Source organism: Pipistrellus hanaki, assembly GCF_964339955.1.
Source record: "Pipistrellus hanaki genome assembly, chromosome: 8".
NCBI classification, from domain to species: domain Eukaryota; kingdom Metazoa; phylum Chordata; class Mammalia; order Chiroptera; family Vespertilionidae; genus Pipistrellus; species Pipistrellus hanaki.
Genome location: NC_140510.1, coordinates 63,443,817 through 63,460,960, shown reverse-complemented (window position 1 = coordinate 63,460,960; position 17,144 = coordinate 63,443,817). Strand labels below are relative to the sequence as shown.

Here is a 17,144-nt window from a genome sequence, read left to right as displayed (position 1 = left end):
AGAAATTGTGTTAGGTATGGATTCTGTTGAGTTTGAAGTAATGGAGGGACTCTAGGATGGAGACACCCATGGCCAGAGCTCTGAATCAGAGTGCAAAGTCCAGGCGGCATTGGAAGCATCAGTGCACAGGGAGAGCCGAACCTGTGGGAGAGGATGGGTCAGGTGGGGAGGGGGGTTCAGGGAAGGCAGAGAGAAGAAAGTGTAAGGCTTGATCTCTGGTGAATCCCAACATGGAGTGGTTCATTTTCCCTTATGGTGTGCCATAAACTGAAAATATATTGAGGAACACTTTATATATTATTAGGACCAAAATGCACTGCGTTGCTGCCTACTGATGAATCTATATGCCATTTTGAATAAAATTGCTCATGTTAAATGATTCATTTAACTATTAGGTTACATGATGAAAGATAGAAGTTTCAACCTGTCTTTCTGAGTAATAGTCATTGCATTGTATAAATTGTAGACTTGTGTGACTCTGACACACAGAGTATGTGGTCCCACCCAGCAGGCTCACTGGATACTAGAGAAAATATAGAAAAAATATTCAGAGTGGAAGGAGTGAGATCTATCTACCATGAATCTAAGCTACCCTCATATAAACAAAATGATGAGACCTGATCAAAGACAAGGCCCTAAGAAACATCAGACCTATTCCCTTGAATGCTCAGAGCAGGTCCAACAACCGTCCCCTTTGGTGATAGTCTCCAGTCTCCGGAGTCACAGTGGTGTTCATTCCACAGGGACCCAGAAACAAAAGGGGACTTTCTCCTTGGCTGGATGTTGACAATGAACATGAATGTAGCTTAAAACATCCTTACGAATGTTATCATTTGATCCTCGTGAGAATTTTGGGCAACTTTATTTTACCAAAAGAAAAGCTAAGGTTTGTTAATTTGGGTCAAAGCCATATAGAAAGGGTCAGGTTTGGGAACTGAACTCTGGTCTCCAATAAAATACTGTTTCCTCCGTTTGATATCAGGATAAGAAAACAGTGCTTAGGATGGGTTTGTTCCTTTTAATAATGCATCCAACTGTGTTTTTGGTAGGTTCACCAAAGTTGCGCAGATCCCAATCCCCAGAAGCTAAGGATATGTTAACTTTCATAGAAAAGGGGACTTTGCAAATGTGACTAAGGTTAAGAACCTGAGATGGAGAGATTACCCAGGATTATCCAGTTGGCTTAATGTCATTACATGAGGAACAGTGAAAGAGGAAGGCAGAAGAGTGAATCAGAGAGATGCAGCCTGTGAAAGACTTGACTCACCATTGCTGGCCATGAGGATGGAGGAAGTGGACCATACTGAGGAATGAGGTGCCCTCTAGAAGCTGGAATGGCCCTCAGTTTACATCCAGCAAGAAAACAGGAAACTTGGCCCCAGTCATGGGAAACATATTCTGGCCAACAACCCAGATGAGCAGAAAACAGGTATCCCCCTCAAGCCTGCAATAGAGATGTGGCCGTGCAACACCTCGATTTTAGCCTGGCAAGACCCCTCGGGAACTTCTCCCCTGCACTAAGGAGGGATAACAGAGCTGTGTTGCTTAATCCACTAAAGTTGTAATACTTTTATTTTTCATGGCAGCAATAGAAATCTAGTGACTGGTTTGTATCTCTACAAAGTCATAAAGGCCCAGACTTAGACAAATTGGGATCGCTTTTTAGGGCACTGATAGATCACATGCCATCATTCAGATTGCTAGAGGTGGTGACAAAAGGTATGTCAGTTTACAGGATGGACCCAAGTCCAAGGCCACAGCCGCCCCCTCCCCTGTACTCACAGACCCAGAGACACACACAGATCACAGGGGCAGCAAACAACAGCTGATACTAACCTTACATGCTCAAGAATTAAACCTTGCGTGTACACTCAGGTTTATAAATGTCTGTATATATGTTGATTTTAAGGTTTATTCACTTTTATTGGAGAGCCTCATAGAAATGTAAATTCTAGACTTTTATTTCCTGATAATAAATTATACTTATGATTGCAACGGTGAGCTGGGCTGAAGGAAAAAAGGTATTGGGTTCAAAATGACCCATGGCCTTGCTCTGTGGCCTTGACCATATCCACTTAAACATCTCTGTAACTCTTTCCTTATCTATTTTAGACTAAATTTTTCTTCAAGTCTAAATGTTTATCATTATAGGATGCCAAGAAATGGAGCACAGCTTATTTTTTCTTCTTCCCCACGTACATTTCAAGTGGAGTTGGTATATATAAGATTCAGAAGAAAGAATTCCTGGCCAAAATTTAGCTTGAGTCACTTAACACACATTAAAATTATATTCTCAAAGAATGTTTTTATGTACAGACAAATGTTGCAAATAAACATACCAAAAGTTGTTATCAGTGGGTGGTAGGTTATGGGTGATCATTGGTGTTTTTCTTCATTATTTTCTATTTTTTGAGTTATTAATTTAACAAAAAGCAACAGAAGTTTAAAAAGTACAAATGTAAAGAGAAACTATTCAATGGAAATCAAAATTTAAAAACAACAAGACACAGGGCATAGTTATTATAATACTCTAAAACAATGTCAGGAAAACTCCCTGACTTAAGAAAAAGAAGCTGAGGTTGTAAAAACTAAAATAGCCCTCGCATTCACTGATAAAATCATATAGTTCTGGTGATTTATTAAGAGAACCCTTAAAAATATAAACCACTCTCCATCATGGGACTAGGAACGGACTGTTGCTGTCAAAACACTGTCACCCACATTTCCTGAATTTTAAGCAATCATTTTCTGCACCCTGCTCAGAGTTTTATTCTGCTACAGCCTCATAACTTCGAACAACATCAGTGAGAATGACAAAGACATCCCTGGCCAGACAGTGAGGCCTGTGTGTGTCCCCAAGGAGCCCCCAAGGTAAGGAGCTGGTGTTGGAATAATGATAACGCCTCTTTGGCTGAATCTTATTTATTCAAAAGTAGCCATTCATGCCAATCAACATTTAATTTTTTAATCTTCGAGTAGCCTTCTGAACTCAATTCCATTCATTTTACTTCAATTCAATTTGTGACTACTTAGCAGATACTACAAGCTGGTACTTCATCACCAAAGTAATTCTTCTCAAACATACTTAAGAATTTGTTTACCTCACATCGGGCACTTAGATTTCCTTTTGCCTAACCCGTACTTTTGTCATCTCCAAGGGTGACATTCTTTCTTGCATTTACTAAACATTTAGCAAACACCTACTATGTGCCAGATATTTTTATGCCTTTGGAGTATGACACAATAACCATAGTGACTATCCTTGACCTACCCTCAGGGTATTGGAAATGTGAGGACAAAAACCATACTTCATCCTCCTGGTCCCACAGGCATCAGGGACAAGTATCATGAAAACCATGGTGAGGTATGCCAGAGATCAGACCAGCTACAGAAATCAGCAAAATCATGAAAAGTTCTCTTTTCTCTCTTCTCTTCTCTTCTCTTCTCTTCTCTTCTCTTCTCTTCTCTTCTCTTCTCTTCTCTTCTCTTCTCTTCTCTTCTCTTCTCTTCTCTTCTCTCCTCTTCTCTTCTTCTCTCCTCTCCTCTTCTTTCTCCTCTCCTCTCCTCTCCTCTCCTCTCCTCTCCTCTCCTCTCCTCTCCTCTCCTCTCCTCTCCTCTCCTCTCCTCTCCTCTCCTCTCCTCTCCCCTCCCCTCCCCTCCCCTCCCCTCCCCTCCTCTCTTCTCCTCTCCTCCCTTCTTTTTTTCCTTTCCTTTCCTTTCCTTTCCTTTCCTTTCCTTTCCTTTCCTTTCCTTTCCTTTCCTTTCCTTTCCTTTCCTTTCCTTTCCTTCCCTTCCCTTCCCTTCCCTTCCCTTCCCTTCCCTTCCCTTCCCTTCCCTTCCCTTCCTTTCTTTTCTCTTCGTTTCTTTTCATTATTGTTAATCCTCACTGAGAACTTTTTTTCCCATTGATTTTCAGAGATTATGGAAGGAAGTGGGAGAGACACAGAGAGACAATATAAGAGAGACACATTGATTGGTTGCCTCCCTCACACACCGAGGCCTGTGCTTTTGACAGAAATTGAACCCAGGAGCCGTCAGTCCATAGGCCAACACTCTGAGCTAAACCGGGGAGGACTAAGGTTACTTTCTAACTACTGAATGAAATGCCCCAGATCTCCTTAGTGATTAGCTTCTTAGTGGACCAATCTGGGGAGAAAGATTCTGCTGTCTCTCCAACACGTCTAAAATCACACTATCAGGAACCTTTCGCAGGTGTGAGAAGAAGGTGATAGAGGTACCATCAAAAACAGAGACAACGAACTAGAAAAAAGAGCCGTTCTTGCTGCTTTTTCATGGCAGGGAGGAGGCCTGAAGCTTGGAGGACAGTTCAACCTCTCCCTGCACTGGCCTGTGTTCCAGTCACGTGGCTGCTGAGAGGCCCTTGGCACAGACATTACGCCAGAGAGCTGCAATGACAAAGGGTGGGCATGGGAACTGCACAGCTCACTGTCTAAAGCAGATGGGCCTCACTGTTCTCTCCAGGAACAGAAAGAAGGAAGTGAGATTGCATGCTTGCCTGCAAGCCTGCACCAGGTCTAAAGAACATGCCTTGCCCACCTTCATCCCTGTTGGCTACCCTATGGCCAGTTCTCATGCAACTAGCCCTTTCTCAGGTATAAACAGTCATTTCCCTGATTATACCCTCAAATAACCACTTTATGCAACCATTTTCATCGCTGAAATGCAAATATGGTTGTAGATCATTTAGACTAATTCTTCCAGTTGCTAAAATCAGATATCTTAACCAACAATGGTGTTATTAATTTTTTTTAAATAATCTTCTATGAAAACCTCTTTAAAAAAATAAGAATTGACTAGATTTTTAGGACTAAAGCATCTTTAGATATTTTATTGTCCAACTGTCTTGTTTGAAAGATGAGGAAATAGAGCCCAAAAAAGACTTGGCCAAGGTTATGCAGTCTGGAAAACACTGCTTCCTAATGACAAAAAGATACATTTCTCTTAATTGATTGGCTAGCAGCCACATAAGGACTTTGGCATCAAAACACTGAAGGTAATGAATGAACCTTGACTGTTAGCATTCAGAAAGGTCCTGAAAGAACCCTATGTGTGCATTTTGGTATGACAATAAATTTTATTGGTATTAGTGACACATACAGAAAAAATATATATAGTTTTGTATATAGATATACTTGAAAGTAACCTGAAATACTTTCCCGTTTACAATAAAACCCATTTTTTGATAAATGTCTGATTTTTAAATAAGTTTAAAAATCTGAAAAGTAAATTACTTTAAATGTTAGTTCTCCATATTTGAATATTCTTCTCAAAAACATTACTGAGTTCCAACATCACTTTCATTTTTGTGAAGATTATTCAGCTACAGTCAATTTCCATTTTCTCATTCTAAAGAGCTGTGGCAAAGGGACTTTTAAGAGCTAAGCAAATAAACAGTGAGTGTCCAAAAAAGCAGTGCCATATTTCATCAAATGGTGAATTTTGTTAAGTTTTTTGTTTGCCAAATCGAATGTACATGCCCATGTTCTCTTTTGGAATGTGTGATTTGAAAGGCCAAAAGTCATTGGTCATTTTGACAGCCATAATTAGTCACTTAAACTGGTAATTACTAAAATAATGATATGAAGAAAAGCTCATTGTACTGATCATAAATGGTGTCTTCTTTTTAAACAGACACACTCACACCTCCACCAGATCTAGTCTTAAACTCTGCCATTTTGGCGTTTAACTAAAATTAAAAAGCTGCCAAGCATCCCAAATTCTACATGTTAGGAGAGGAGGTGTGCTGAAAATGAATTACAGAAACTGACTATTTTCACATTTAGCAGCACAATTAAAGGAACTTTTGATGATTTGGACCCATTCATTCTTCTATTCTCAGAGGCAGACTTTTCCGCTTCAATCCAATTGACAAATATTAATGTTTTTAAAAGTAAGTGTTTTTCTCCATTGCTACTAACTCAGTCACATTCATCACACTTTGTTATTTCTACATCATTTAATGTAGGTCACCACATCAAGTCCAGCAACCACAAGCATTTCTTTCCAGCCCATTGACACTTCGGTGAACGATAAGAGGCACACAAATCTCACTTCATGGGGAGAAAAAAAAACCCTCTCATTTGTAAACATGAACACTAAAATCAAGACTACAAAAGACAATGCAGCTGATATAATGCTGCAACCCAACTACTCCATGCTCATGGTGCCAGAAATGCGTTTCTATAGAAAGAGGAGAATCAAAGGCTGTCTTTTCAGAGTTAAAGAAGGCTTTGTTTGTGAAGCCTAACCTTCTCTGTGCCAGTCCTGTCCTTGGGAAGTGACTGAGCACTGACATCCATTCCAAAGTCGGTGCCTCTCTCGATATCACGTGTTGCTGAGTTGTCATAAATGAAAAATTGGTAAGCAGAGCAAAAGTAGTAGTCACAGTTATTCTCTCATTAAGAAACTCCTTTTAAAAACCTCTTCCTATGGCTAGCACTCTAAGGTTCCTTTTTCCTCCTTGCTCTCTCACATGGATGCTAACTGCATGTTTAATGAGACCTGCCTGCCTGCCTGGTGGCACTGGCCAGCAGCACTGGGTGGTCCTGAAGAACACAGACTGCCTGCATGTGACTCCTGGATGCATCACTCACTCATCATTTGATCTGGGGTAAGTTCCTGATTTCTAAGTATCTCTTTCTTCATCTAAAAATATAAATAAAACTCCTTTGCCATAGGGTTGTCATGAGGATCAAAAGAGATTGTACAAGTAAAACACCTGGCCCAGAGGACGTGCTCAATGTCTTTCTGTATAATTGCATTTCTACCGCGTGCCAGGTGGATGGTGAAGCTGACACAAGGAGCAGCATTAGCAGATACTGACAGCCTGGACATTTTTAAGTCATAATTCCTCCGTGACGTCTCACTGATGCCTGTGCATCCAGCCCACTCTCCTGACTTTCCTTAAGCACCTCATCTCAGTGAGAAGGAAGACATCTCCACCTCATTTCCATGCAGTAAAGACAGTACAAAAGCAGTGACAGACACTAGTTCCCTACTCTTGGTGGCACTTAACATTGAAGGCAAGAAGGTTGAAAAAGAAAAACAAGAAGTTAATTAAATAAAAACATCAATTGAGGTAGTGATCAGAAGTCTAAGGAAAATGAAGCAGGAGAATGGGAAAGAGACGGCAGCAGCAGAGAGAGGCTGAGGAAAATACTTTAATATGGTGATTCAGGATGACTTTCCTGATAAGGTAACATTGGAGAACCTGAAGGATCAGAGGGAGAGGCCTTGGGAACTTGGGCAGAGAAATGGTTAGTGCAAGAGTCCAATCATGGAATTCCCTAATTTTACAGATGTGGGATCTGAGACTCCAAAAGGAGAATTGACTTAGAAAAGCATCACAGCCATGGTTGGAATTCTATTCTCCGGACGCACAGGCTTGGACACTTCCCACACCAGCTCCCATTCATTAAACTCCCAAATGGCCAAATTGTTCAAAGAACAAGAAAACACTTCAGATCTCCGATAGTCAAGAAGAGGAAACAGCATCCCAATATAGGGGTGTAGGACAGTCAGTCAAAGGTCCGTGGACCACATTACAGCCTATAGGCAAACCAACGTCTTTAACTCCATGGAATGCCATCCTTAGGACATTCAAATATGTACAAGAGAAATCATTTATTCTCTGAGACTCAGTGAGTATAAGAGAAAAGAAACATTTTTATGACTTTCTGATTCTAGCAATCAGATTTTCTGATATAACCAATTGTTTTCATTACGATAACAACGTAAGTCTTATAAAGCAATAAGGAGTCATAATTGCATGTCCTTCATGAGTTAGCAAGATTCTGCTTTAAAGTTCGTTGGTAAGAGGGGTAACACCTACCACACACTGCAACACAGTTGTAGGGCTGTAACCCAGGGTGAGACCTTCTGTATATTCCGATTGCAACAATTTCCTGTACGTTATGGGATTTTTTTTTTAAACTAGAAGCTAAACGTAAGTTCACACTACAATTAAGGTGTTAGGTGAAGCAGAAAATATCATGCAAAATAAAAGGGACTTCCTTAAAGTTACTTTTCAAAGAATCAATCCTATTTTCATTCTTAGTTGGTCTGAGTGTTATCTTTGCCTCAAGGGACTCTTTCAAAGAATTGCAGAATAAACCACATTGTACTGGACCCTCATACAATCACCTTTCTTGACAATATACTGCCAAAAATGGCTGATGTAGCTTATTTTTGTGTTTCTCAAATTTTACTGTGCTTAGGAATCACCAGAGGATCTTCTTAAAATGCACAATCTGGTCTAGTAGGTCCACAAGGGAGCTTGGATTCTGTATTTCTAACAAGCTTTCATGTGATGCCCACAGAACACTCTGAGTGGTAGGGTGTATCACTGCATCATGCTGGCCTTTATGAAAAATCACAGAACATTTTCTCTTGTCTCTTGAGTCTCATTACAAGTTAAAACTAACCATGTCTACCGTGAATTATTTTCTTTTACCTCATGAACTTCTCAGGCTCATGGATGATCATATTTTCCTGTTTGACTTGGCCACTAGGAAGCACCTTTAGCAAGAATATAAGACTTAAGACTTGTGCATTTTATTTAGTGATCCTTCTCCATTTAACTCCTCCTGACTACATTTAACTTTCCTAATATTGCTTTTTGTTGTTCATAATATTGCTTTTTACCTCCTTACTTACTACATTTTTGTTGTTGTTGTCTTACATCTATCTTTGTAAAACACTTAGAATCACTCCTTTGAATATGATAGCATGTGAGTAAAGGATTCCAACACAACCTAGTTCAATGGAAATATGTGCCCAAGGACCCACAATACATGGACAATTTTCAAGCGCTTGTGGGAGTGGGGTGAAGTGACTGAGCATGAAGAGAGAGCTAGTACGTACTAGAACAGAAGAGGACTTGAGAAGAATTAACTCCACCCTCTTTCAGAGTTTGCTTATGGTCTTGCCAGATAGCGTGTTTCCCCGAAAATAAAACATCCTCCGAAAATAAGACCTACTTACAGGTTTCCTTCTCAGTGAAATATAAGGCATCCCCCCGAAAATAAGGCCCCCCCTAGGCTCTGTCTCAGAATGAAAATTAATTTACCATAAACAGGTCTCTAGGGCCATCCTGACTGGCGTCTAGCAACCAGTGACGTTACACGGAGTCCTGAAGTCACTGCTGTGTGGAGGTGGAATGGACAGTTGCATCTAGCAACCAGTGACGTTACACGGAGTCCTGAAGTCACTGCTGTGTGGAGGTGGAATGGACAGTTGCATTGCAAATGCACTGGGAGCAGGCTACCTTGACAAGAAGTACTCATTTAAAGACAGTGCTATTGCTAAACATGAGAGATTTGGTCCACTGATTCTGAAAGAAATGGAGTCACAAGAAATTCACCAGGAAATTCAGGAATTGGATTGTTATGATGATGTTCCAGAAAATGATGACATGATTGTCATTGAATAAATGAGTAAATTCTTGATACTGTAGGATTCACAGTTTGTCTGGTTTGTGTTGACAACTCCCGTACTACCATACCGTGTACAGGTAATAAATTTCCTTTATTTTCATTTAACAATAAATGTGTACTGTACTCTTCTTTATGGAAAAATAAGACATCCCCTGAAAATAAGACCTAGTGCATCTTTGGGAGCAAAATTTAATATAAGACACTGTCTTATTTTCTGGGAAACAGGGTAGATGGCTCAGTAAGCTTATACTTTAAGGACTTGACAACTGAGCTCCCAGTTGCCTTGTGGAAAATTTGTTATTATTACTGGTAACTGGAATAGACTATGCTGCGGCATCTAATCTCAGGAGAACATTGATGTGAATGCTAACAGGTGTTCTAAAATACCAATACAGTTATTGTTCCTTAGGTAGAGCTATTGGTCAGAAGGCCACATCAACCAAAATCAACTCCTCATGTCTTCCAATTTAGAGATACTGTTGGAAACCACTACAGAAATGGAAGGTAACCCTTTGCTAGTTACTCTTCAGGTTACAGAAGATATCACACATCAGTCACTTCTCTTAGAGCAGTGGTCGGCAAACTGCTGCTCTCGAGCCACATGCGGCTCTTTGGCCCCTTGTGTGTGGCTCTTGCACAAAATACCTTGGCCTGGGCTAGTCTATTTTGAAGAAGTGGAGTTAGAAGAAGTTTAAGTTTAAAAAACTTGGCTCTCAAAAGAAATTTCAATCGTTGTTCTGTTGATATTTGGTTCTGTTTGACTAATGAGTTTGCTGACCATTGTCTTAGAGCAAGGTATTTAACCCTATGACTCTCAATGATCTCCTCTGTAATTTGCAACATTATTCCTCATAAGATTGCTCTGAATCTTAAATAAAATACCACTATGTTGGACTCTCTGTAGGGTCTCAAGAAATGGCTTATCATAATACATTGATTATTACTCTTTTCTTATGCTAGGCTTTAAAGAAAATGGTGAAGAAAAAGACAGCCAAACACCATACATGTGTACTCATTCTTCCCATTTTTGGACCTACTTAGAAATTTTTTCTTTTTATAGTTGTTTCTGTAATGCCTTTGAGAACTCAAAAACATTAGTTGGTACAATCAATGAATTATGATTCACTTATTTATATAATATTCAACTTTGATCTTGTCTACTAAGTCCATGTTGACTTCTTCACCAGCAAGGGACTTTCCTCATGTCAAAACATAAAAGTGTGATTTCTGCTCAAGTGTGTGATTTCTGCTCAAGTGTGTGATTTCTGCCAAAGTGTAAATACTCTTGTTATGAAAAGCCCTGTCCAAAATAAAACAACAAAAGACTGCTGTGAATGCCTAACAAGCAGGCCTTTTCTTTGCATAGGGCTTTTAACTCTAGACATGGACAGTAAAGAAGTGTTTCTTTTTTATTCAATTCACTTTTTGCATATTATCACTAGTTCTTACCCCCAGAATGACTTTTTGTTAACATCTAGAATTTCCCACTCACTTAAAATAAACAAACCCTCCTACTCTCAACTATTCAAAAATCACAAAATTAAGAGCAGAGGAAATTCTTCCTTCTAGGAATTCCTCCTGATCTTGTATACATGTTTATATGTCATTACTTCTCTACCAAAGATCTTTACTTTGTTGAAGGTTCTACCTTTTATTTAAAACTCCCTAAAACATCAAACAAAATTTGTATCATTGGAGAACAGAGGAAGTGGATTTTTGTGCTTACACTAAAGTCAATACTATCCCACTCTTTACCACTAACCCTTTCTGGGTAGGTATGGAGGGACAGAGAATGCTGGTTAAGTACAGTCATTTCTGGCAGGGTGTTTCTTAAAAGAAGTTAATAAAGTTAGATAGAACTCACAAATGAGTTGCAGAGGGATTTTTGTTTCATAACAAAGTAAATGCCTTACATGTGTTAAAGAATGAATGGAAATAAAGTGGTATGTTCTAATCTAGGAAACACACAAGAGGCTTTTGGCAAAAGCTGGCCAAATCATTGGTGAACCTTCACTGTTTCTTAGGCATCCTTTACTCCATCTGACCTCCTCCTCCTTAGCTCTCACCCTCTCTGTTACACCCTCTCTGACTCATCCAATCACATTATATAAATAAAACTCTAGTCCAGCTGGTATGGCTAAGTGTCTGAGCATTTGACCTGTGAACCAAGGAGTCACCTATTCCATTCTCGGTCAAGGTACATGCCAGGGTTGCAAGCTCAATCCCCAATAGGGGGCATGCAGGAGGAAGGCATGGATGATATTTCTTTCTCATCAATATTTCTATTTCTCTATATCTGTCTCTTGCTCTCTTTCTAAAAATCAATAAACATATATTTTCTTTAAAGATCTCTAGTTTTTTTCAAAGAAACAAATCTGACTTGTTAGCAAAGACTAATCTATATTTTAAAGTATTTTTCTTTTAAAATTCTATCAAATATAATACATATGTACACAAGGGTACAAATCCTAGGTTTACAGTTTAATAAAATTTAGTAGAAAGTCATCTAAATGAACTAATTAGTGCTAAAGTACAAATATACTTCATACATTTTAAAAGGGCTTCTTACCAACAACAATAATAATAATAATAATAATAATAATAAACTCTAATTAATGGCATTACAATTTGAGGCCAACATGGTATGTACATTCACCCAAAGTAATAAAACACTCCAGTCACAACATGAGAGAAATGTTTATAATTATTTTCTAACTGAAATTCTGCTCCAGAGAAGCTTACTTTGTGGAACTAGTATGAACAGAGTGTCAGCAAATTAAACTTCACTTGATCCTGAGATTGACTTTACAATGAATTATGATTCACTTATTTATATAAAAAACTTTTGGATAACTATAGAGAAAACTTCTCTTCAAAATGTATGTATGGCTTTTCCCATAATTGTTCTTTATTATTATTATTATTGCTTCTTTTATCTTCTTAACTTCATTAAAATATATTTGACATATAAGAATTATATATATTTAAGTATACAATGTGATGGTTTGATATATGTTACATTGTGCAAAAAACATCATAGTCAAGTGAAAGAGCTTATTCACGACTTGTACATAATTACCACTGTGTGTTGAGATAAATTAATTAAAGATAGATCCTCTTAGAAATTTCAGCCCAGCTGGGTATGGCTCAGAGGTTGAGTGTAGACCCAAGAACCAAGAGGTCACTGGTTTGATTCCTAGTCAGAGTATCTACCTGGATAGCAGGCTCAATCCTCAGTAGGGGGCATGCAGACTACTCTCTTTCATCATTGATGTTTCTTTCTCTCTCTCCCTTCCTCTCTGAAATCAATAAAAATATATTTTTAAAAAGATAGATCCTCTTAGAAACTTCAAATATACGAAGCAGTATCCTCAACTCTTGTCACCAAGTCATACACTGGATCTCTAGAAGTCATCTGTCTTGCATAACTGGAAGTTTGTATGCTTTAGTCAACATCTCTTCATTTCTTCCTTACTCTCACCACCCAGCTCCCCCCATCCCATCCCAGCAATCACTCTTTGCTTCCCTGAGTTTTAACTTGTATATTCCACTACACTTACCATGTCCTCCAAGCTCATCCACATTGTTGTAATTGGCAGGATTTCCTTCTTTTTAAAAGTTGAAGCATACTATTGTTCTCTCTCTCTCTCTCTCTCTCTCTCTCTATATATATATATATATATATATATATATATATATATATATATATATATATATATATATATATATATATAGTATATATCCTTTTCTTTATCCATTTAACCCTCAACACACATTTAAGTTGTTTCCTTATCTTGACTATTGTAAAAATGCTGCATTGAACATGGCAGTACAGGAATCTCTTTGTAATTGTTATTGAAGAGGGAAGAAGAGTAAGGTTTGTCTCCTGCAAAGGAGCCTCATGCAGTGTCTTGGCTTAGAACTGAAATCAAATTTGCTTTGGTATCTCTCTCAGCTTTCCTCAGCAACTGATCTAAGTTGGATCCCTAGTCAGTGACCTCACTCAGCATCCTTTGCCCTCTGCTCTCCACAACCCATACACATTTTGAAGCTTTCCTGTCCTATATGTGCATGTATAGAACTGTGTTATAGATATATAGAGACATAGTATAGACATAGGGATGTATATCATTCTCAACCATTTTTACTGGATAAAGCAAAGTTCTAACCTTACAACAAAATCTCTGTAACCTTTGGAGCATTTCAGTCCCTAAAAACAGAGATTTCAGAAAGCACACCATGAATCTAGCAGCGACACAGTTTTTTTCTCAGCAGAACTTTCTAGCATCTCTCAAATAGTTTTCGAAAGATAGCAGCTTGGTCCAATCAAGCAGCTCTTGTCTGTACAGAAGTGGGCTACCCATAATCTTCTTCCCCCATCCTATTAATTTTCTCCCTTGATAACCAGGATTTGAGGAAGAACACCTTCCACTGTGCAGTTCAATTACAAGGTTTTAGATTCATAAGGGATGCCCTGCCATACAGAATCCCACAGAGTTTGGGTGCCAACTCAGAAAACTCATCACTGGATCACTGGAAAGCATGGAAAGCAAAGGCATGTTTTTTGCGGGTTTTTTTTTTTTTTTTTTTTTTTTTTTTTTTTTTTTTTTTTTTTTTTTTTTGTGTGTGTGTGTGTGTGTGTGTGTGTGTGTGTGTGTGTGGCCAAAATCACTGCCAATAGTGCCTGACTAGATGTGTAAGATCCCATGACATGTCTTGGCAAAGGGAGTGTTCAGGAGTGTTGGCCAAGGTGCTGAAGTGAGGGGAGGGAGGCAGGGACACCTTTGTTGGTGAATCACCCCCCACTACTCATTGTAAGACCTTGAGCTTATTCATTTTGACAAGGTACCCTAGGATTTCGAAGGTGACATCAATCTGGAGAAAGTAATGTGTCTGTGTGTGTGTGTGTGTGGAAAGGTATGCGCGATACATATTCTTTATAGAAATTCCAGCATGAAAAACACTCTAAGAAAACCCACTTAAAAACAAAACATCTAGAGCTGTTTATTCTAATTGAACGCTCCTTACTTCTCTGCACTTCTCTAACAAATCATTACCCACATTTGGCAAAATGAATCATTTGCAAAATAAAGCTATTGTAAAGCAAATGGCAGAGGTTGACAAAGCCACACTCCTGAATAATCACTTCAAAATTAAAGATTATTTTCCGGGCATGCCTAAAGGTTTTCTTATTATCTCTGCTTTTACTTGAATTGAACCTTTTCTTTCAAATGCCCTTTCAGCCAGTTTATCCTTCCTGCCCTGAAAGTGTGCACGCTGGTGTCAGAACCACAGGGTAGGCTAACAGTTGAATCACCTCTGAGTAACTGCAGGCTGTGACCCATGGTAAATGGAAGAGAAGGCACCCTGGGGACCGGGTGGGTTCACAGTATTATTCCCCCCCCCCCTCCCACATGGGCATCTGAAACCTCCTCCCTCTGCCAGGCAATTAGCTTCCGTTCTGTTCAACTTTCTGAACTCTGGCTGGAGAGAAAAGTCCTGGCTGTGGGAACTGGCTCCAGGCAGCTCTTGGCTCCCTCCTGATGGGTGACTGGCAAGAGTAATGCTTTCTTTGACACTCTTAAAAGAAGCCGTTTAATTCCTAATGATATTTCCTGGCAAAAAAGGAAAATGCAACCCACCACATGGGATTCCGGTCCAGCAAAGGCCAGCCAAGAGGGCGGTGCGGCTGTGGAGCCCAGGTCTTGCTGTAAGGCTGTTTCCTCTGGCTTCCCTTTCCCACCGGGGTTGATTTATTTATTTATTTACTATTTATTTATTTATTTATTCTCCTGACACTTCCAGCCCAGAGTGTGACACCTACTGGAATGTATGAACATCTGAAGAGGGACGGATATGATTTCCGCATTAGGGGAGAACGGCTGGCTTCTGCCCCAGGATTTCCCGCGGAAATCACCCAGCATTTAGAAGGCTTTTCAATGAGGAAGTAACTAGTAAGGCGATCTTGGCGGGAGAGCCCAGGGAACATTTTAGAAAAATACCAGAAACCATTGGATATTGATGAGCCCACGTCTCCTCCAGCCTGTTCGCCGGGCCCTTTCTGGAGTCGTAGAAAGTGATCTGTGTCCCCCCCTCTCCCCACCACCCATAGAGGGTGGGCGATGCCAACTACATTGATGCCCCCATTGGATGCATTGACAGGGGGCTCCCAGCTTTGGCCCCAGTGAGGACCACCCTCCTTCCCTGCGCACCAGTCACAGCACTGGGCTGAAGGGGGATGCGCAGAGCTGTGGACCGACAGGTTCGGTCCAGTCAATTCCCCCACTCCTGGGGTCCCCGGCATCCACCACCTGTCGCCCCCGCGATGCGGTCCCGCCGCCTCCCCCCGGCCACATCTGCTCCCACGCCGCGCTTCTGCTGCCCGCGCCCCGCTCCTCCGAAGGTCCCAGGTCCCCAAACGCGCCCCGCGCTAACGCGTCGGTGGCGCTGCCGGGCAGAGGTGGCGCGGGGACCGGGCGAGCAGGGGCGGCGCGGGAGGGCGTGCGGGGAGGGGAGCGGGGCGCGCGGGGCCCGGCCCGGAGGGGTCCCCGGCCCCCTACCCCGGGCGCGGGGAGGCGCGGGGAGGCGCGGGGCACGCCGCACTCACCCGCTGCTGCTGCTGCTGCTGCCGGCTGCTGGCGGCCGCGGCGGCGGCGGCCGCGGCGCTGTGCCGGAGCTCGGCCGCCTGGCCGGGCCGCAGCAGGCTCCGCGTGAACCTGCGGGTCCGCTCCACCGCCATCGCCGCGCCGTCCGCCGGCCTTCCCAGCGCCGACCTCCTCTCCCCACGGCCGCTCAGGAAGCGGAACTCGGCGGCGCCTTTCCCCCCCTCTTCCTCGCCGAACTCGCTAGAGGCGGGTTTTTCTCTCCTGCAACCCCGCTCCCCACCCCCTTCTCCCCGCAGACGCTTCTCCACGACTTTGCAAACTCCGCGCTCCTCCCGGCGCGCGCGGCCAGCTGGGCTCGCGGCCCCCGCTCCCCGCACCCCCACTCCCCACCCCTGTCCCCGCCACCTCGGGGACCACAGACGACGGGGAGGGCCTGCTTCTCACAGTGGAGCTCTGGCCACTTTTACCGATTTGACCCCCTGCTTGCCGGGGCTGGCGAATGGGCGCGTGCGGAGCTCTACCCGCCCTTCCACCTTTAGGAAGGGGTGAGGCGCTTTCAAGGGTCCCGTGGCTGGTACCTGCGCCCCATCGCCCAACCCAACCCAGCTCCTTTGCCCACAGTCCTCACTGGGGGCTTTGGAACAAGGTTCCATACGCATGCATGCCTTCCACCGTATTCATTAAGCGCCTACTACGTGTCAGCTCACCTTGTTCTGAAAACTGGGAAGAAGAGGAGGTCTTGCCAGCTCCCTTCCTTCAGGCTGTGTGGGGTTGATAACTTTTTGGGGTTGGGGGGAAGGGGGGAGGCAGCAAATAACCAAGTCAGCAAATATAAGAATACAGGTGCAGGGACGAGGGAGATTAGATAATAGAAGCTAAAATCAACATCAGGGTAAAGTGGTAGAAGAGGCTGGGGGGGGGGGGGGGGGGCGGGGAGAGGGAGGGGGTATTAGAGGGATGAGGAGGCTAGAAGCAGCCTGTGGGGTTAGTAGGTCCTGTGGGACAGGGACAGGGGCGTTAGGGTGGACTTACATTTGTGTTGCTGCTCTTCTGCTCCCACTTTTGCCACACACCCGTCTGCCCT

At 42.0% G+C, this 17,144-nt stretch overlaps 1 protein-coding gene across 2 annotated transcripts in view; it reads right to left on the bottom strand.

The window, feature by feature from the left end:
• DOCK10 (dedicator of cytokinesis 10) overlaps positions 1-16,332 on the bottom strand; it is a 208,063-nt gene extending 191,731 nt beyond the window's left edge. For both annotated transcript variants that reach the window (XM_084891376.1, XM_084891377.1), the window contains exon 1: positions 16,063-16,332. In XM_084891376.1, coding sequence (XP_084747502.1) covers positions 16,063-16,194 — 132 coding nt within the window. In that variant the 5' untranslated portion in view covers positions 16,195-16,332. The remainder of the gene's footprint in view (positions 1-16,062) is intronic.
• Between the last annotated feature and the right edge of the window lie 812 nt (positions 16,333-17,144).